Consider the following 21572-nt stretch of genomic DNA (forward strand, 5'->3'; position numbering starts at 1 on the left):
AGAGAGTTGGTGCCAGTACACACCCTTGTTTAACTCCTGTTTCGATGGGGAAGAACTCAGAATGTCTCTCATTGTGCCGTTCATGCCTTCGTGGAGTTGCCTCACAATGGCGATGAATTTTGGTGGGCAGCCAAAACGGCTGAGGGTCCACCAGAGGGCTTCCCTGTTGACCGAGTCAAAGGCCTTGGTTAGGTCGATGAAAGCCATGTACAGGTTCATGACGCTGTTCTCTGCTCTTTTCCTGTATCTGGCGGGCAGCAAAGATCATGTCAGTGGTGCCACGTGATGGTCTAAAGCCACATTGAGATTCTGGGAGGAAGTTTTTCACCTCAGGAAGAAGTCTGTTTTGGAGGACTGGGGGGATAATCTTGCCAGTTACAGACAGCAGCAAGATCCCACAGTGTTTAAGTAAGCAATAACATATTTTTAATTCTGGAGTTGGGTTAGGTATTCTTTAGCCTACTGGAGATAGCAACAGGGGGAATCATTAGCTTATGGGCGACTGGAACTTCACATATAAGATGCTGGCCTTGTTTTTTTTTTGTTTTTTTGCCATTCTTCAGACAAAAAAGTTTGTCTTCTATGCCATAATATACGGTAATTACATTTTGTTTTGAGCTTTCTTCTCCTAGCTGAAAACCTTTTTTTTTCTTTTTATCAGGTATGGCAGTCGTTTGATTGAGACCTTCAGCTCAATGTTAACAGATATGAAGAGTGAAGGTATGGTTTTGGTGTTGCGAGCAGTGGAAATGATGCTGCGAGTACTTCCTACCGAGGGCGCATCTCTGATACAACCATTACTTCCTGGCCTAATCAAAGTAGTTGCTGAAGGAGATCAGTACCCAATGATTATATCTATGTACCTCTCTCTGGTGGCTAGATTAGTACTGTATGCAGAACACATCTTTACTTGGGCTATTAATCAGGTTAGTGTAATTAAATTATTTATGCTTTTAAGTTGAACACAAGCTTAATTTGAATAAGTATTTGTAGTATATTATTATTAATTATTATTATTATTATTATTATTATTATTATTATTATTATTATTATTATTATTATTATTATTATTATTATTATTATTATTATTGCCCATGAAGATATGTACTGAAAACGTTATTGTGGAAGTCGTTATTGGTGAGAGCCTCTATGTGTAAAAGGTGTTGCGGCGTGTGTGCGTACAAGGCAGGTAAAGTATGCAAGCAAGTATGTGTGTAAGCAAGTAGGTAGTATGTAGAGGCGCATGGATTAATGGTTTATTGAAAGAGCTTGGCAGCCAGAAGCTGAAAATATACAGCCAAGCATATTTGGGGAATGGGTTTCGAATTACAAATAATATACAAGTAAATATAAGTGACAATAAATAAGACATATAATAACTATAGATGGGGAAAGCTCAAACTACAGTGCATTTCAACATAGTGACAGTGCAAGAAGTAGTATTTACTGGGAGTGAATACACTGGTTTATTACAAGTTACTGATAATTTTTACAATGGTTGGGACTGGGCTGTTCTTATACCGATCAGTTCGTGCACGTATGGGCTGGATGGGGTTGTGGTGTCGAACAGCAATTCTCAGGCTAGGGATCTCAGGTAGTAGTAGGAGCCGGTGTCGAGGATGGTGTAGAAGCTTCTACCAAATTTGCAGATGAGGTCGTGGTGATGGTCAGTGAGAGTCGAAAGGGTCAGTGTGTTGAGCGCTTCTTGATATGTGGAGTAGGAAGGGGAGAGAATAATCTTGCATGCCCTCTTTTGCACTTTTTCTAGGTGTTTACGCTGTGTGGCATTTAAGGAGGAAGACCAGGTAGGGGAGGCATAGGTGAGCTTGGGAAGTATGAATGATGTGTAAACACTGAGGAGCTCGTGCAGGAACTCCGAGGGACTGAGTCGTGGCGGAGGAGGTGGAGACGGAAACTGGAGGACTTGACAACTTCACTGACGTGTGGTTTCCAATTTAGTTTGTTGTCTATGGTGACGCCGAGGAGCTTCGTGGAATCTACAACCTGGAGTGTGTTCGGACCTAGAGTAATGGAAGGAGGTGGGACAATGTCGGAGGAGAGGTTGATGTGCATAACCATGGTCTTGGTATGGTTGATGGTGACATGGTTGTTGGTGTGTGTGTGTGTGTTGCAGAACGTCAACCGGGGCTTAGGGGTTAAATACGAATCATCGTTAGCAGAACTGTCGTTATTAGAGGCTTTCCTGTACTTGGTTTTAACCTTCAAAGGTTTTAGTTTAATTTGGTGGCACATAACCTCAGCTGTTGCATCGCCAGGGATGTAATTACTGTACCACAATCAATCAATCTCACTCTCATCATCACGAGCACTGCTACTAAATTTCCTCTTAGGATCTATGATTGTGGTAAAATTCACCAATAAAGAAAAACTTAATGAGCAAAAAGACCTGGGAGATGTTCATGGTGCAAGAGAGAGATGAAAATATGTATGTATGAATATGAGGTTAAGATATGGTAAATAAGATTGATTCTGGCAAGAGAGACTGGGTGGGTTGGCTCACACGAGAGAGACCCAAGCGTAAGGGCGGTTCAGATGTCAGACACGTATAAGCAGGGTAGCTTACTATGAATGTGCATACTTTGACCCAACTATATATCTCAATTTCGTATTTATTGGAGACACCTTTGGTGTCCCTTTTTTCATTTAACCTTTCCTCAGATTTATTTCTTTTATGAGGTACAACATAATGTACAAAATTACAGTACACTATTATATCATGCTGGTACTGTACAAAAACATTTTTCTGGTACGGTACAAAATTATGGTATGATATTTTTTCCGAGTACGAATTACAGAAAAAATTCTGTACCGTACTGTAGGAAATGTATTTTGATGGCACTGGTAAATATTTTGTCAAAACATTTCATATTGTTTCCTTTTACAAGTGTTTTTAATGGCAACTTTACAAAATATATGGAACTTATTGTAGTCTGGTCATGAACCATTTCGATTGCATTAATGTGATGTTTTATTTAGAGAAAGTTGAAGATCCAAGAAACTGAGGAATTTGGATGACCAAAAGATGCAAGTTTGCTAAGGAGAGATTGGTAGGAATTATCTGTTTTACATATGCTTTACTATTTCAGGCTGCTACTGGTGAGAGCAAACAACCAGAGGAAGTATTGGAACGTGTTGTAAGTGTGTGGGCCGATAAACTAGCTTTAGTATCTCCAGAGGAACGAAGAAAGCTGTGTGGCCTCGGTCTTGCACACCTGTGTGGTTCTGGTTGGCCTCCAGTTCTCAAAGTTTGGCCACCTGCTATTACTGCTGTTGCTGAAGTCATTTTTGATGTGACAATGGAAGACTCGACACAGGACAAACTGGTGAGGAATAATTTTTTTTCTGTATAGAGAAGTGTATATGTTTGCAGGGAGATGACAGGTTGCTGTGGGACATTCTGGGATTAAGTTAAGTAAGATGGACAAGTACAGGCAAGGAATTAAATTCTTCTTCACATTTGACGAACACAGTACGCGGAAAGATTGAGACATTCGATGCACCTATTTGTTTACATCACAGAGGGTTGGCAGGCCTGGTGAACCTTGGAGTTGGCAGTTACACCATTTTGGAGCTCCGTAATATGACGTGTATTTACATAAGTCATATTACGAAGCTCATTCAATTGTTCATATATTGTAATAATAATAATAATAATAATAATAATAATAATAATAATTAACGGTTTATTGAAAGAGCTTGGCAGCCAGAAGGCTGAAAATATACATTTACATATTTGGGGAATGGGTTTCGAATTACAAATAATATACAAGTAACATAAGTGACACAAATAAGACATATAATAACTAGATGGGGAAAAGCTCAAACTACAGTTCATTTCAACATAGTGGCAGTGCAAGGAGTAGTGTTTACTGGGAGTGAATACACTGGTTTATTACAAGTTATTGATAATTTTTACAATGGTTGGGACTGGGCTGTTCTTATAGTGATCAGTTCGTACACGTATGGGCTGGATGCGGTTGTGGTGTCGAACAGCAATTCTCGGACTAGGGATCTCAGGTGGTAGTAGGAGCCGGTGTCGAGGATGGTGTAGAAGCTTCTTACCAAATTTGCAGATGAGGTCATTTTCATATGCTTATGTGCATTCTATTCATCACACATTTGGTAAAGACCAATGCCATTTTACGTTTATACTCACAGATACAGAATCCCAGGTCCCATCTCATATACCCCTCAACCACTATTTTAGGCTTTCCAAGGCATTCATTGTGAAAGTAATAATTTTTTAATAGTGTAAACTAATAAGGTAAACTTGGAGAAAATGATCATAAGTTTATTAGACCATCAAAACAAATAAGGATAGTTATATGATAATTTTACTGTGAATGCATTAGTACTTTGTTTATCCTCCATTAGCATCTATTACATGCTGGTGCCTCATGGGCCTAGAGTCAGCAAGGTGTTTTGTAATGTTTTCCTTGTGTCAGAAGGTCTCCCACAAGTTGTTCACCCTGTAAATTAAGCACATTATAGTTTCTTTGACCTTCACATCCAACCCAGTTTTATACAGGTTGACAATCCCTTATCCGAAATCCTTGGGGCCAGATGCGTCTCGGATGTCAGAAAGGTTAGGTTAGTTTTTTTTAGCTCAAATTATTGCAGTAACATATCTTTACTAATTAATAAATAACAAATAAACAATATTTTGCCCAGTAAGAATGACAGAGGCAGGTGAACCTTTCTGAGGGTCTCCACAACACCAGTCTCTATGTACAGAACTAAACAAAGAATTTATTTGAAATACTTTGTAACATTCGATATCATAATATCCTGACCACTGGGACTAGTTATACAGACTTTTTCCTGTGAAAAAGTCATAATTTTGAGCAACATATTACTGTACTTTGTACTCAAATGTTCTAAGCTAAAGAACTAAAATTTAATTTTTTTATGCAAACTATGAGATGTTTATCCTCAAATTAATTGCTATCTTGCAAGGATTCCACCAATGCAAGTTATATCCTGCTAAGTCAAGTCTGCCATCTCACCTCCTCTGCTGGCTGGGGGTAGGGGGAGGTGGGAGTGTTGACAGCCAGGAGGAGAGACTAATGCTTAGTTGTCAGGGACTCATGATTATAAAAGACAGGGAGTTTAAAGTTTTTGCTTATAAAATGCTACTGACTTGACTGAGCAGAATATAACTTGCATTGCTGGAATTTGTGCACAATGGCAATTAGTTTGGGTATAAACATCCCATAGTTTGCACTAGACATAAAAAAAAATTGAAATTGACTTAGTACATTTGAGAAAAGGTTGTGATAATATATGCATTGTGGTGTCAGTTGTGATGCTTCAGGACATCACTAGTATATAAAGCATCTCCATATGCCCTGGTTTATTCACTGATCAGTTGTCTAAGTGCAAAAGTAACCAAGTCGAGCCATCATGTATCAATTAATTTTAAAATAGAAATTATGAAGTCTAATGTTATAAGACAATGGTTTAGTAGTGCTGTTAATGTGTGTGCTGTCACCTCACCACCTGACAAGCCACCTCGTTAGCACAGCTCGGAGGTACATTTATTTATTACTTTATTATTTTACTTTTTTAATATTGTATGTACATCTAAGGAAATATTTGTTTACACAGTAATTATAAATAGACCATGAGCAGAAAATCCAGCATTACCCAAGCAGTTGGTATTCCCACCCACGCACCAACCATGTGAGGACGTGGCTAAACATGATGCAATCTTTCATAACTCGGGTGAACCTTTGTTCCCAGTTCCGGAGCAGAAAGGCTTGGAGTGGTTTTCTCGCCATTTTCTCAGATTTTCTGGTATCTTTTGCCACTCTCATACTCTTCCTTGCACCAACAGATGATGATTTAGAAGTTGCATCAACATTATATTTCAAAGAAAATGCAATGAGTTTGTCCTTAGCCTTGCTTATGTCCAAAACTGTTTGCTTTTTAACACCATACTCGTCACAAACTCTAGACACCGACGCACCAGCCTCTAACTTCCTTATAAGTTCCAGTTTCTGGTTCACAGAAAGGGTCACATACTTCCTCTTCAGCGTATTACTCCCCTTTGAAGACATGATGTAAAATACAAGGCTGAAAGATGCCTAATCACTGAAATATCAATGAAAATTGCAGGGCAACGCATCACTGATACTCGAATATGGCGCTAGGTCAACAATGACTGGCGGACTCACGCGCAACAAGACCGCAGAAATTTGACACGGACAGTCCCTCGCTTCGTTCAGATTTCGTCTGATTTTTCCGATATCCGGATTAAAGGGGTCCGAATTAACGAGGGTCGACTGTATGCTTTTTCTGTGAGTTGGAACCAATTACCCAATATCCCATTGAAATAATAGATTCAGTTAACGAAATTTTCGGTTAACAACCGACTCTGTGGAACCAATTGTGTTTATTAATCGAGGGACCACTGTACGTTAGGGCGTGACCGTTGCCCCAACTTTGTCCTACAATGCTGTTCAAAATTTTGGTGTTGCATATCGACATAAAAAATACCCACGTGCAATTTTTTGAAGATTCATGCATATTTGAGTGAGCAGCAATTTAAAAATAGCGATTTTGCTTATACGGCATACGCGCCTATATATGAGATTACACTACCATCATAAGGGATATTAACACAAATCATTTGCCTGTCTTAATTAAAAGCTATTATCACGAACACAAAAAAGTTAATCATTCTTATTCTCTCATGGTACATTAAGGGGTTTTATCATATATTCACAAGGTATTATTTCTCTAGAGCAAGAAACCATGATTTCTGTTCGGAAACAGATGATCATTTGCGCTAATTAGGAACACGGAGTCTGTCATTTTCAACTACTTGAAGGACTTCTTGAAAGCGCTCCTGATCCCTGGCAACATTAAGAAAGTCATGGCAAAGTTTTACACCACACTCTGCAGCCTTATTGACGACCTGAAGCTTGTCCACCACCAGTTTCATGTTCAGGTAGTCGTCATGATCCGCCCATTCACTGGCTGGACTGTGGAGAAACTGATAGGGCGGCATGCCTAAAATGGTGAAGAACAGGCTTGAGTCAGGCCCAATTAGGTCCACCAGGGCAGTGCCACTTTATGGGACAGGGGGAAGATATGGCTTTCCATAGTCCCCATGATTGAGCCCCACTCTCTCAGTAACTTCAGTGCCTTCATGGCAAAGAAGGGCCTTCCTCATCTCCTCTTTTGTCCTTTCTTGTACTTGGGACGAGAACAAAGCCAGTGCAGCCAACTCCTCAGTTAGGTACCAAGTGTGTCTACCGAGTGCCACACATGCTTTGTCAACTATTGTGGCATCATATGGGGCAAATTCAGCCAAGGTTTTGACCAAATTCGAGTCATTCAGTGGCGCACTTGCTGGAACGGGGCAAACAATCCACCATGGGACATAAACAGCGACTGTGAACACAGCAAACCGTTCTAACTTGCTGATTTGACTTTTAGTCACAACCTCGGCTTTGGGAAACTGCTCTTTGATCTGGCCTGACAAAAGAACAATCTTGAGGGTATAGAGCAGTTTAGCCATCCACCTTGCTTTGTGAAGTGTGCCGGGGTAGACCATCGTGAAGTTCACTGGCTCGGATCTTTTAGTTACAAGCAGCAGACAAAGCTCTACCAGCTCCTTGTAGTCGCCACATGTAAATGGTTGGGCTAGAGATTCACGGAAGAAGTCAGCCATCTCCTGCTGGCGCTCCTCAAACACTCCAGGCATTGCGGGGTAGTAGTATTTCTTTTCTTCATTGTACACCGGTTGAGAGAAATGGGTCTTGAACTGAGAAATGCAATTATTGGGTTTATTGTATTTTGTACTGATCTATAATATTGTTTTAGGGGTATTAAGATTGATATGATCGATCATTTGCTTGGTGTTAGTATAACTTATAAGTCTAATAAAAGAAATTCCACTAAATTTGTTCATTAGATAATAATATTCCTTGTTATTTTGTAAAGCCGACGGTGCTAGCTGAAACATGCACCGATCTCCAAGAAAATTTACAGGGGTGTTTACTAGATAAATACACAACAATAAAACTTTGAACAGCATTGTAGGACCATTTTTTTATTTTAGGAGGGCAACGGTCACACCCTACTGTACGTATATATACAGGTGCTCCCCGACTTACGACGGGGTTAGGGACCCAAATCCAGGTCGTAAGTCCGACATAGGTAAAAAAAAAAATCAAATTTGTTAAAAAAAAATAAAAATAAAAATCTACAATGAAATACAGTACACTAAACGTAATAAATAATGAGAATGGATACAGTACAGTAAAAGTAATAAATAATTAGGAATGGATACAGTGTGACTGAGCATTTACCTTTAATGTAGTCAGCTGAATGCACACGGGGCCCCCATAATTTTCTATTTACAGGATACATGGAGACTATATTAATTGGAAGACGCAGAAGAGGAGACAGGGCTGGGTGGGTCATCAATGTAGCTTTCTTCAGACAGGTTTATGTGCTGTGGAAACTTGCTGGTTGAAGGGATTGGATCATCTTGAGGGAGTGAAGAGGCAGCACTGGTGGGGCATGAGGAGACAGCACTGGGGGACTTCTTGAAATAGATGTCCAATTTAGACTGCACAGTTTGCTTTTTCTTTTCATTATAAATCTCCCTGTAGCAAGCTAGTGACTCTTGGACCATTCTGTCAACTTTGGCATAACGCTCATAATTTTGATCCATGCCATCAAACATTTTCATTCCTTTATTAATTGTAGCAAATGCCTCTGCCATATGTTTCACTGAAAACTTTTTGGGGGGTGCAGGTTCTTCTTCTACATTTTGTCTCTCTTCTTCCTCTGCAATTTTCTGTGCATCTAGTTCAATAAGATCCTCGTTACTGAGCTCTTCTGCTACACTTTCAACCAACTGTCCAACATCTTCATTATCAATTTCTAACTCCAGCTGTTTACCTAACTCCACTATCTTGTTACTATTATCCGAAATAACTTCATTTTCATTAACTCCTTTGAAACTGTATGTCCGCTCAGGCATGCGCTTCCACAATAATCCAGTCTCATCCACATTGAATATTTGCTCAGGCAAATAATTCCCTTCCACAATCACTTCATCTAACTCCTCCTTAAAAGCTTCGGCAGCATCAACATCGGCACTAGCTGCCTCTCCACTCACCTTAACATTGTGTAGACTGTAGCGTTTTTTAAATCTATCAAACCACCCTTGACTTCCTGTAAATGTTTGATCACATTCATCTCCTGCCTGCTCCTTCAGGCTTTGGAACAGGCTTCTTGCTTTAGCCTGTATGGTTAGAAGGCTTAAGGGTACACGCTTCTGTATCTGGTCTTCTATCCATATCACCAATAATTTTTCCATATCGTGAATAGGACGTTGTCTTCTCTTTGATATTATAGTTCCCTTTATAGGTGTTGTTCCTCTCACTACTTCACGAATACGTTCCTTGTCCTTCAGAATAGTGGATATAGTCGAGTGTGAGAAACCTAGGTCGCGTGAGATTGTTGCTACTGTTTTTCCATTCTCATGCTGTGTTATTATCTTCATTTTCATCTCAAAAGTAATTACCTGTCTCCTTTTCTTTGGAACACCACCAGCACTCTCACTTTTACTCTTTCCAGTCATTATAAAGTCAATTAAATACGATAATAACGAAAGTTCACAGCGCAATCAGTATAGGATACGATAGCCAAACACAAACTAAGCGCTCCACTGAGTGAGTGTACCCACGAGACGCGCCACCCTCTCGCCCGGGACGGAAACGTTTCGGCATAGAAAATGCGCGTGTCATTTGAAAATATTTTTGGTCACGACGGTCGCGGTCGTATGTCCCAACGGTCGTACGGTCAGAGCAGAGCATCTTGTTGCCAACACTATAATGAAGAGAATGGTACTGATAAAATTCATGTAAGTCTAGCAAATATTCCTCTTAGAGATTTTTTTTGAAACTGTGTCACTATAACAAGGTTGTATAACCTGATTCAGTAACTGCTTTTGAAAATTAATCATTTTCCCTGTAAACATGAAAACAACATTACTGTACACAACCCATCACTTCACTTCTCTAATACTAAAAATAAATTATTTCAGGTAGTAGGGTAAGTACTGTAATGAGGCAGCTCGCACGAAGTTGTGGAAATTTAAATGGACCAGTTTCACACTCTTGATCTGACTGCTGAGATAATACTGCTAATTTATCATTCCATTCTTCCCTTTCTATGGGCCTCGAGATTTGCCAATTATTTTATTTGATAGAACTTACTTGCTACTTTGACGCATTCAAATTTGACGCAATTCTGTTGAAAGCTTAATTTTTTATGAATATTTTAAAGTGGTGACTCAATTTGCATTGCCATGAAGCTGGTCTTACCATGAATGATGCGAATAGTGTCGTCATGTGCGAGAGGGTTAATGAATAAACCAAGTTATATGCAGATGCATAATACAATATTATTTGTAAAGTGATGATAAATACCCTACAGCAGTATTTATTGAGTGGTGATAAATACACTGCAATAGTATTTATTACGTGATAATAACTACACAATTGTACTGTACTAGTTTACTAAGTGTTAAAGATAGACATTGTGGTAAACCAATCAGCTGTTTGCCCTTTGTAAACAAATGAGTCATTGTTTTCAGTGTAGGATTCTTTTTTCAGGAAAGCTGATTATCTTAGGATAATATTGTATCAACCTGGCACCAAATGATCCCCACTGCCAGCTGCTCCCAGATAAACATTTGTCTTCCACATACAATATACCCCTACACTTATTTGTTCCTATTTTTATCTTTATAGCACTGTACAGTATACAGTTTTCTTTTTATTTATGAGACAGATTCTGTGGTTAGTTACATATAACACTTTACAATAAATAACAATCATCTTGGTGACAACAGTTGTTGACAACCAGACTTGTATGTCTAATTTTAAACCCAGAGAGTTCTGTTTCATATTCTTTTATTGTTGATTAAATATACTTTCAATAACCTTGTTATACAGTATAACCCCGCTTTACCCGGTCAATTGAACCCACGGAGGCCCGTGTAAAACGGGAAACGCGTAAATGGAACAACAGAACATGTAGGATTAATTGAAATAGAGACTGGGCCGACTCCCAAACTCCACTTTTTCAGACCACAATACCTACGTTGTAGTAAAAATAACTTCTTAATTTTATGATGGTGTGCGCACACAATTAATAATTAAGAGAAATATCAATAATATTAGATTTTTTAACACTTACATTAGTAAAAAAGATGGCTGGGCACTCGGGGATGGGGGGTTGGTTCCGAGGCAGAGGGCAGATTATTGGCCCTCACCTGTATCACTTGTATCACTATCCACCACAGAGGCTTGCAGGGCCTCTTTGTCAAACCCCTCAAAGTCCATATCCTCACTATCACTGACTTGGGTCGGCTGTGGTGGGTGGCGGGTGAAGAACTCAGTAATGTTTTGATGACTGGGCAACCTTGTGCGCACCCTGCCCGCGTATATGAGTAGATGCACCACGTAAAGTGGGAATTCCGGTTCTGGCGGGGTACCGCGTAAATGTGGAAACGTGTTAACGAGAACCGCGTAAAGCAGGGTATTACTGTACACTTAAAGACCTTATATGTTGAAATACAGTAATACCATAACATCAACTGATATACGTACTTTAAACAGTTCAGAAAAGCAGTGTTATCTCCAACCCCTCATATATTGGCTTTTTTCAGATTGGGGTCTGCCCCAATTAGTGATAGCACTTCCGGGAATGAGAGATTTCCTGGTAACGAGACGACTCTCTCAAAGCCAGAAAAAATCACTCGTCCCCAACCCGGAAAATTCTAAGCAAATTTAAATTCCGGCTATTGGAGAGTTCCGGTTAAGAGGGATTCCGGCTAATGGCGATATTCCTTATACTATATTTCAAAGAATGTCTTTTTATATCCAACAGGTCATCAATGGTGGCCGCCTGGGATCTCCTGAACCATATGAACTTGAGACAGAACATGTTCTTAGACGGCAGGCACTGGCACAAGGAGACCCTGTACACACCACCTCATTACGAGTGTTTCTGGGGCAACAAATGAAGCGTCTTCAAGAGAGCACCGATCACAATACTATCATGACTCTTGCTCAGGACCTTGAGGAGAATTGTCGAAAGATGTTGGAAGAAATTACTGTGTCATAATTGTGTGTGCCGGTGTTGTGAGTGAGTACGAAGTGAATTCACCGCAACATCCTTTAGGACAGGGTATGAGCTTAAGTTATGAATCTTTATGAGCACAATAATAGAGAAATTTTTTAGGCCAACTCAAAGAGGCCCTTTGTATACAATTGCAATTGTTTTGAAATTTGAGTAGTAATTCATACACCGTAATTATCTTACCAAGGGATAAAGAGTTGTTGCTGGCATCATAATTATGTACTATATGGGGGTAATACTACATGTCCCATTATACCTCATACTTCATTACATAAGGATTTCACTTGTTTACACACAATGAAGTCCCATTTATGTACTTATTTTTCATCTGTAATAAGATAACACAATACAGAACTACAGAACATATGTATTTTAATGTTGATTACAAGAGATATAGGTAGTCCCCGACTTACGTCCACCCGCACTTACGACCGCCTCAGTTGTACCAAAATGTGGTCAAATTATGTATATTTGAGTCCCAAAGTCAGTATACAGACAAAATTTTCATCTGTAATTCACTTTAAAATGGCTGGCAAGCTTAAAAGTGAGTGTTTTGTGGTGCTGAGTAGAAAAAGAGACCCAAATTTTCGATTTTTTATGTGTTATTTAAGCATTTCTGACTTACTACCATTTCGACTTACGGCCTGGATGTCAGTCCCTAACCCTGTCGTAAGTCGGGGAATACCTGTACTTTAAAAATAAATTGATTTGTAACTCGCAATGAATATGTGAAGAAGCAAATGAGGATTATTTGTTTGAAAATGTATTAGTTGTGATGAAACACTACAGTAATACAACTCTTTGTAATGCAGTTACTGTATTTGTTTGCATGCTACAACTATACTGTACATATTTCAACATTTCACTGAAATTGCATTTGCATTAAAATAACTGCCTTAGCATGCTTCTATGATCCTCCATTGTGTCTTTTGTTAAATTCTTCTCTTTCTGTACAGGAAGAAGGATTATGAAGAACTTTATGCAATTCCAGTCATTGACTTTCTTTTTCATAACTTACCTTTAGTTTATATTTTTTACTCCTTATCTTGCTATTGTAAAATATTTGTGGCTTGATCTCCACAGCCATTGACCGACTAAAATATCTTTTAGTTTATAGCAACTGCTACACAATGGTTTAAGCTTGACCCAGACATCTAGGGTAAGAATTGAAGATGCCTGTAATATCATATTAGAATTTTAGCTCATAAGGAGGAAAATTTAGTAATAATATAAGTTTCATCTATCTTGCATTTGTAAACAGAGATTACCATTTTGTGGCCTAACAATTATCATGTGTCTTTCGAGATAGCTCTCTCAGAACTGTGCAGGCAGTGCTTGCCTGACAAGACTGCAACTCACCAGGTAGATCATTGGTTTGTGGATAACATCTTGACCATAATCCATGTGTTTTCCTGGAAAAGCGTGTGTTGAACAGTCATCGGCATATTTTTCTTCTCATATTACATGACTTGTAATCTTGAATCTATGAAGTTCTACCTTCACTCTTTTCCTCCTTTCAAGGTGTCATTTTGTTACCGTACTTAGTTACATTCATGAAAGAGATTTGAGCTAGAAGTTACCAACACTTTCTGTTTCTGAAGTGGGCAGTTGTTTCATTTTTTATGGTTTCTTTCTGTTTGAGTGTTTTTCTCAGTGATTTACTGTTTGAGTGTAGATGTTTTTAAGGTGACACTAATGGATGCCTGATGGCCAGCCAAAAACAAGACTGGCTTGCTTTCTGTACTGTAGCAGTACTGTACAGTACATATTTCAGCTCGGTCTCTCAATATTGCTGTGTGATAAGCGAAACAGTGTTTTGTAATTCTTGTAATTTGTAAGTCTTGCATGTAATTTAACTCAGTGTTAGTGAATAGTATTATGTACCCTCCTCATCTTGGGAAGACAAAACTTAGAGAATCAATCAGTCACCACCAGTATTGTGGTCCTCTAATGAGCCAATAATTTTTTTTTTTTACTGTACACATACACTAAGTATTACATTCTAGCTGAATCCATGCTCTCTTCCATTGAAACCTAATGCAGTACTACAGCTTACATTCTAGAGGAATTACATGTGAATACCATTACAGTAATGGATCTATAAGCAAGATATGATTTTGATTGTGACTGGCTTTTCCTTGTTATCATTCATTCGTGAGATTTCCTAGACTGTCTCTCTTCAATTGTTTTCTTTAAGAAAAGTAATTTTGATGCAAAGTTTAATATTCTAAGTTCTTCTAGAAAGTTTCTGTACAGTATCATGAAACTATTTCCAGAGCACTACATTTTGAAGAGCATTATATTAAGGGCTGCTCTGCCACATGATGACTTCTGTACTTTATATTAATAACATAATTATATGACTGATATATCACTCCATTTTAGATTGGCACTAGAAAAATGGTATATTTACAATAGTGTAAAATCAGTTAAGGAATTTTATTTTTAATAGAAAAATTCTGGTTAATTGTGAATTTTATTAAAACCAAGGAGAAACTGAATCATGAATTCAGGCAAATATATTTCACATTTGTGCATAATACTTAGGTACTTAATCAAGGTCCCTTCAATATTTTTTTTACATGACAGTCTGAAATAAATTTCGTTTAGTTGACCAATTTTAAGACACTGCATAGATGTGCATCAACAGTAGAAAAAAGTTGCTTAGTAAATTTATTTTAAACTTAAAGTACTATAGGTATGCAAGAAGTAAAAAGAATATGAAAAATTATAATTAGCAATGTATATCACTTAGATGTTTATTTAATATGAAGGAGATGTGCTGCTGTTGCTAACAATATGCCCGGTTGAACGCATTAAGTACACAGCAGACAGGGAACATTGTACCTAAGTTTTGTACAGTACATAGGTATATATACTCGACAAAAGTCCCTCACCTCTTTGTTCAAACCATCGTGTTTTGTGAAATTACATAATGCTATAGCAAGCAAGTTAGGTTGTTAAAAAGAAAGCATCATAGTTGGACATAGTTCCACCCAATGCTTGTTCAGTCCCTCCCAAAACTCGGTCCACTCTGGGACTCGACCACTTGTTCAGGGTAGTCATTAGATAAGTGTCTTTCCTTACCTGTGATAATGGATTCATATGTGATGGCTTACTAGTGTACTACAGTATTCTGAATTTAACAGAAGAATCGTCTAACTGTTAAGTAAAAAGAGTTTATATTTTTGGCAGTTTTAATCAACTTGATAGTGAACAACTTTCAAATGGATATTTTTAAGCCTGGTTTTATATATACTGTACAGGCAGTCCCCGACTTACGATGGGGTTAGGGACCCAAATCCATGTCGTAAGTCGAAAATGCCAAAAATAATTCATAGAAAATCTAAAATGAAATACAGTACAGTAAAAGTAAATAAATAATGTATTAAGTGTTACTGTGCACTTACCTTTAATGTAGTCGGCTGAATGAACACGGGGCCCCAATAATTTTGTAATTAAACATGGAGACTACATTAATTGGATGAAGCAGAGGAGGAGAGAGGGCTGGGTGGGTCACTTTCTTCAGACTGGTTAACATACAGGGAATACTTGCTTGTTGAAGGTATTGGGTCATCTTTAGGGAGTGAAGAGGCAGCACTGGTGGGGTGTGAGGAGACAGCAGTGGGGGACTTCTTAAAATATATGTCCAATTTTGATTGCACAGTTTGCCTTTTCTTTTCATTGTAAATCTCCCTGTAGCAAGCAAGTGCATCTTGGATCATTCTGTCAACTTTTGCAAAATGCTCAACATTTTGATCCATTTTATCAAACATTTGCATCCCCTTATTAATAGTAGCAAATGCCTCTGCCATTTGTTTCACTGGAAATGTTTGGGGGTGCAGGTTCTTCTACATTTTTACTCTCTTCCTCTGCAATTTTCAGTGCATCCAGCTCAATAAGATCCTCGTTTCTTAGCTCTTCTGCTACACTTTCAGCTAATTGCTCAACATCTTCATTATCAATTTCTAACTCCTGCTGTTTACCCAACTCCACTATCTTGTTACTAATCTCGGAAATTGCTTCATCTTCATTAAGTCCTTTGAAACTGTTCACATATCTTTTCAGGACTTTCTTCCATATTTCATTCATGCACTGACCTGTAACCTCATCCCATGCTGCAGCTTTGTTCTTTATACATTTCAAAATGTTGTAGTCCTTCCAAAACTCACTGAGTGTATTGACATCTTCTGATACATGCACTAATAATTTACCAGCATTTCAATTAACTAGTAAACCTCTAACCACTAACATGACTAACCCAGTGACGCAAGCAACTAATGTGTGGAAAATACTACCACAGCATGATTGAATCCGAGACTTCACAGAATGTGATGAGACAATAATGTCCGAGATGACGAGGATCGTAAAGCATTCGTCCGTGGTAACATTAAACTGGGGTGTCGCGCAAGTCACCTAATGAATGCTACGGCTTTTACTCGTTCAAAATATGACGAGTTCAAAAGAAATTTGGTACGCTTCTTTGATCAGGGAGGAGTTGGCGGTCATTTTACATGGGTTTTTAGAATGGTAAGCAGAACCGCACCGCGAATCCAAACACAGCATATCTTTATGGCACAGTCTATAGCGGGGGAGGCTTATGACGATTGGAAAGCACACTTCTCCGGTTCCGATTGGTTTGACAAGGACCGTAAAATGAGTGAGGAACACGTGTATCGTCTTATCGAGTATATCCAATTTATATTTCTTCAAGAAGTAGAGTTTAAGCAAGCTCAAGAGGAAAATTACCCCCAGTCAGATGGACTCACAGATTATGCATAATACAGAGAGCCCCATACACACCTCTTGCTAGAACCATTGCACCGGTGGCAACAGCACCAATTGAGGTTTAGAAAGAAATAGGTACCAAACCTAAACAAAAAACTGTGTAAAATTTGCAAGAAACAGAATCATACGACTGAAGACTGTTACTATGCAAAACAAGATGGTAATACCTATCAGCTTAACAAAGCCAAGAAAAGCAACTTCAAAAATCAAAATCAAAAGTTAAATTCAAGTGCAGTAAGCAGGATATACAATGCTCCCGAACCCATAAGTGACCAGTGGTGTTTACTACATCAATCTAGATCACGCAGTTCAGAGGATTGTGTAACTGCAGCAATACAGGCAGGACTACCAAGACCAAAGGCAGGATTATCAAGAGCGCAATCCACGGCGTGACAAATGCCTTGCAGAAATAAGAAAATCTTACTATTGGAGTACAATGAAAAGGGACATCGAGCGACACATTGCTAATTGTTTATCTTGTGCTCAACACAAGGGAACTACAATGCACCCTGCTCCAATTCTTGAATACCCAACGCCTGAACGCCCATTCGACACAGTTGCAATCGACTTATTGCAACTGCCAAAAAGCCATCAAGGCTCCACCTATATACTTGTGTGTGTTGATCACTTCTCCAGATTCGTGATTCTAGTCCCCTTGCAGGATAAATCCGCGGAGACTGTGGCACACTCTTTAGTGACGCATCTCATCTGTCCGTTCACTACACCTAAGGTTATTCTATCCGATAACGGATCAGAATTTAAGAATCAACTTCTTGCAACCATATGCCAACAATACAGCATTCAACAAAGCTTCACAGCAGCTTATCACCCACAATCGAATGGCCTAGTTGAGTGGACCAATGGTGTGTGTGTGATGGTGTGGCTTAGGGTGTGGTTGAGGGTGCGGTTGAGTTTGTGGTTGATGGTGTGGTTGAGGGTGCGGTTGAGGGTATGGTTGAGGGTGCGGTTGAGGGTGTATGATGGTGTGGTTCTTCATTTCTCTTTTCATCTTAGGTCAAATAGGGGAAGCGAGAGAGAGAGATTCCTCACCCCCATCAAAGAAGCCTAATACACTCTCTATCTCACACTCTCTCTTATCTCTCACACTCTCTATGTCTATCTTTCTTTCTTCCTCTCTCTCTCTCTCTCTCTCTCTCTCTCTCTCTTTCTTTCTCCTCCACAACCTGAAATTCCCACAAACATGAAGGATTCTTTCCAGGATGAGGTATTTTACGCTGACATATAAATGCAAAGGATTCTTAGTAGGATGGGGTTGTGTACACCGGCAGAGGTGAAGGATACATTTAAATTGTATCCTTCATACGTAAAGACACGACAGATTCCTATAGACCTAGTCCTTTTATACACTTAGTGCCACGAAGTATTTACAGTATACAAATGCGTAGGATGAGAAGGATTCTTGTATGTTATATCCTCTGCAGTTACAGTAATGCAGGATTCTCAGTAGAGCGATATCCTTCACACACTCACAAGACGAGAGAAGGATTCCTGGCAGGGCGTCGACGACACCTAACATCACCTTATGAATTATTCCACCTGCAGGAGGAAGAGGGGGGGAGGAATAGGAGGATAAGGAGGGAGTGAGGAAGGGGAGGAAGAGGATGATGATGAGAAGGGAGGATGAGGAGGGGAGGGAGAGGAAGAAGGAGGAGGGAGAAGAGGTTGTAGGGTCTGGCGGGTTACTATTGTATTCAAGTACACCTCCTGTGGCATCTTCAGCCTCGCTTGCAGGTGTCGCTGAGTACTGCTGTTCACACAGACAGGGGTAGGAGAGGGAGGTGTGCTGGGTAGATATGGTAGGTCTTCTACGGTGTAAATAAGGCGACATTTTTATCAGTGGCGAACGTGTTTAACTTAAAATATTCTAATCTAATCAAACCTAAACTCAACTAAATAAACGTAAATTAATAAACCATAATGTAATAAACCGGGTAAATAAAATATACTAATACGTCATCATTAAATACGAAAATAAACTCAAAATAAACCCTTACCCGGCAGACTACAGACTTGCAGAGACTTTTGTTTAATATTATTTATGCGTTGATAAAATGTCGAATTTTGTTAGGACCTGTCACAGATGTAAACCGTACCTGCCACATCTAAACAGGACCTATCACATGTAAACAGGGCCTGCCAAATGTAAACAAGACCTCGCCCGGTCCTCGATATGGTTCAATAATTGTAATGTGGGTCCTGTATGACAAACTTTGGACGCCCTTGATATAATCTGTACCATTAAACCACAAATCCTAACTATTTGAACCCCCCAAAAATAAACCTGAGGCATTGTAAATAAACCATGGTTAAGATAGAACACGTTTTTGTTTATAAACCTTAAACTTATGATTCCTGCTGACTAATTAAAGCTGATAATTCTCTATTAAACCATAAATTTCAATTTTATCTAATAAACCATAAATAAACCCGAAGGTATTCCAAATAAACACCGATAGGATAAACACCTTAAACCTAAACCAAAAGAAAATCCCTCGAGATGTTAGAAATAAAACTGAAATAAATCAGACAAGAAATCCTCCTCTCAAGGTACTGGAAAATGAACCATAATAATATCAAACCAGTTAAGATATACGTAAATTAAACCTACCTTAATCCACAAGTATAAATCACATACAACTCAAAAGTGTTAAAATATAGACCATAATAAAACGCACCAGGCATATACCCTTAGACCACATAAAAAAACCCAGGTATACACACTTAAACCAAAAATATAAACCCATTAAACCACTAGTAACCCCCCCTCCCCTCCCTTGAGGTGTTGAAATATAAACCATAATGCAAAAGGTATTCCCGAGGTGGCGGTCAGCGATCAGTGAATAGGTGGACGGCACGAGGTAATGGTATTCATAACCTGGGCCCTCGAGCACCCCGCCTCCGCCACCCCTCGAACACCCGGCGCCCGCCACCCCTCGAGCACAACGCCCCCGCCACCCAGCTATCCACCCAACCACCTCCCCTACGTCCCCTTCCCTCCCTGCCGCCCATTCTGGTTATGTAGACTGTCTAATTACCTACCTGTTTACCTGCCTGCCTGCCGCCCAGACTTGTATTTTAACCTGCCTGCCTGCCACCCAGTTGTTCACCCATCCACCCTCTTTCCCTTCGTCCTTCCCTACCGTCCATCCAGATATTGCAGCCTGCCGCCAATGCAGAAGATTCAGCGTGCCGCCCCTTGAACATGTCGCCACCCAGTCTTCCACCCAATCTAAACTCCATCCCCCCATGCTCTCTTCTAGCCACTCAACCTACCACCCAAACTTTAGTGGACCGCCCATTCTTCTAGTATATCTCACTCCCCTCCACCCGCCCACAGATCTTAACCACAATCACCACACAACCACAACAGCCATCCTAACCTGGTACCATTCAAATCGTCATCGTCCTCATCATCACTATCACAATCACCACTACTATAATCATGAGTACCGTAATAACCAAGGCAATAACAAACACCACCATCATCCCCACCACCACTAACCCCCATCAATCACCATAACCCATCCATCACCAAAACCACCACTACCCACCCATCCAACCAACCACTATCACCAACCACAACTTCTTCCAAACAACATACAGACAACATTTCACATCAACATAACAAAAGTAGGTAGAAAAAACACCACACAAACATACCCATCGGTACACATATAATCCACGTTAATTGCATCCGTTAGTAAAATAATCAGCGTTGATTATATCAATACCCAACCATTGTTTGAGGTTCTTCACACACACACACACAGTAGTAATGAGAGCGACACTTTTACACCGGCGTCGAGGCAATGGTCGTTATACTCGCGGGATTAAACCTGTTCTCAGTTTTGATAATATTTTTTTTTGTATAGTTTGGAATATTATGTTGGAAATGTTATGATTTTATTGGGGGAATTAGTGTGTGTGTGTGTGTGTGTGTGTGTGTGTAATACTATGAATAGACTATCTTCCCTAATAAAACATAAGCATAATTATATTTATCACATCTCTCCACTCCTATGGAATCACTATCACTAAATGGCGTTAAACTAACTTTGAATAGCATTAAACTAACATTAAACAGCGTTAAACTAACTTTAAACAGCATTAAATTAACTTTAACTTTCGTTAAACATGCTACAAATGGCGTTAAACTAACCCTTAAATGGCGTTTAATTAACGCTAAATGGAGTTCAACTAACCTTTAAATGGCGTTTAATTAACGCTAAATGGAGTTCAACTAACCTTTAAATGGCGTTTAATTAACGCTAAATGGAGTTCAACTATCTTTAAATTGTGTTCAACTAACTTTAAATGCTGTTAAACTAACTTTAAATGGCATTAAACTAACTTTAAATGGCATTAAACTAACTTTAAATGCTGTTAAACTAACTTTAAATGGCATTAAACTAACTTTAAATGGCATTAAACTAACTTTAAATGGCGTTTAATGCGCTTCAATTGGCGTTAAACTAACTTCAAATGGCGCTAAACTAACTTCAAATGGCGTTAAACTTACTTTAAATTGCGTTAAACTAACTTCAAATGGCGTTAAACTAAATTCAAATGGTGAT

At 39.1% G+C, this 21572-nt stretch overlaps 1 protein-coding gene across 2 annotated transcripts in view; it reads left to right on the top strand.

Moving 5' to 3' along the window:
• Positions 1-15374, top strand: part of LOC121878549 (importin-11-like) — a 98328-nt gene extending 82954 nt beyond the window's left edge. For both annotated transcript variants that reach the window (XM_042384852.1, XM_042384853.1), the window contains 3 exons: positions 662-926; positions 3108-3344; positions 11938-15374. In XM_042384852.1, coding sequence (XP_042240786.1) covers positions 662-926; positions 3108-3344; positions 11938-12174 — 739 coding nt within the window. In that variant the 3' untranslated portion in view covers positions 12175-15374. The remainder of the gene's footprint in view (positions 1-661; positions 927-3107; positions 3345-11937) is intronic.
• The last annotated feature ends 6198 nt before the right edge of the window (positions 15375-21572 follow it).

Source organism: Homarus americanus, unplaced genomic scaffold (assembly GCF_018991925.1).
Source record: "Homarus americanus isolate GMGI-L3 unplaced genomic scaffold, GMGI_Hamer_2.0 scaffold41027, whole genome shotgun sequence".
Lineage (NCBI taxonomy): Eukaryota > Metazoa > Arthropoda > Malacostraca > Decapoda > Nephropidae > Homarus > Homarus americanus.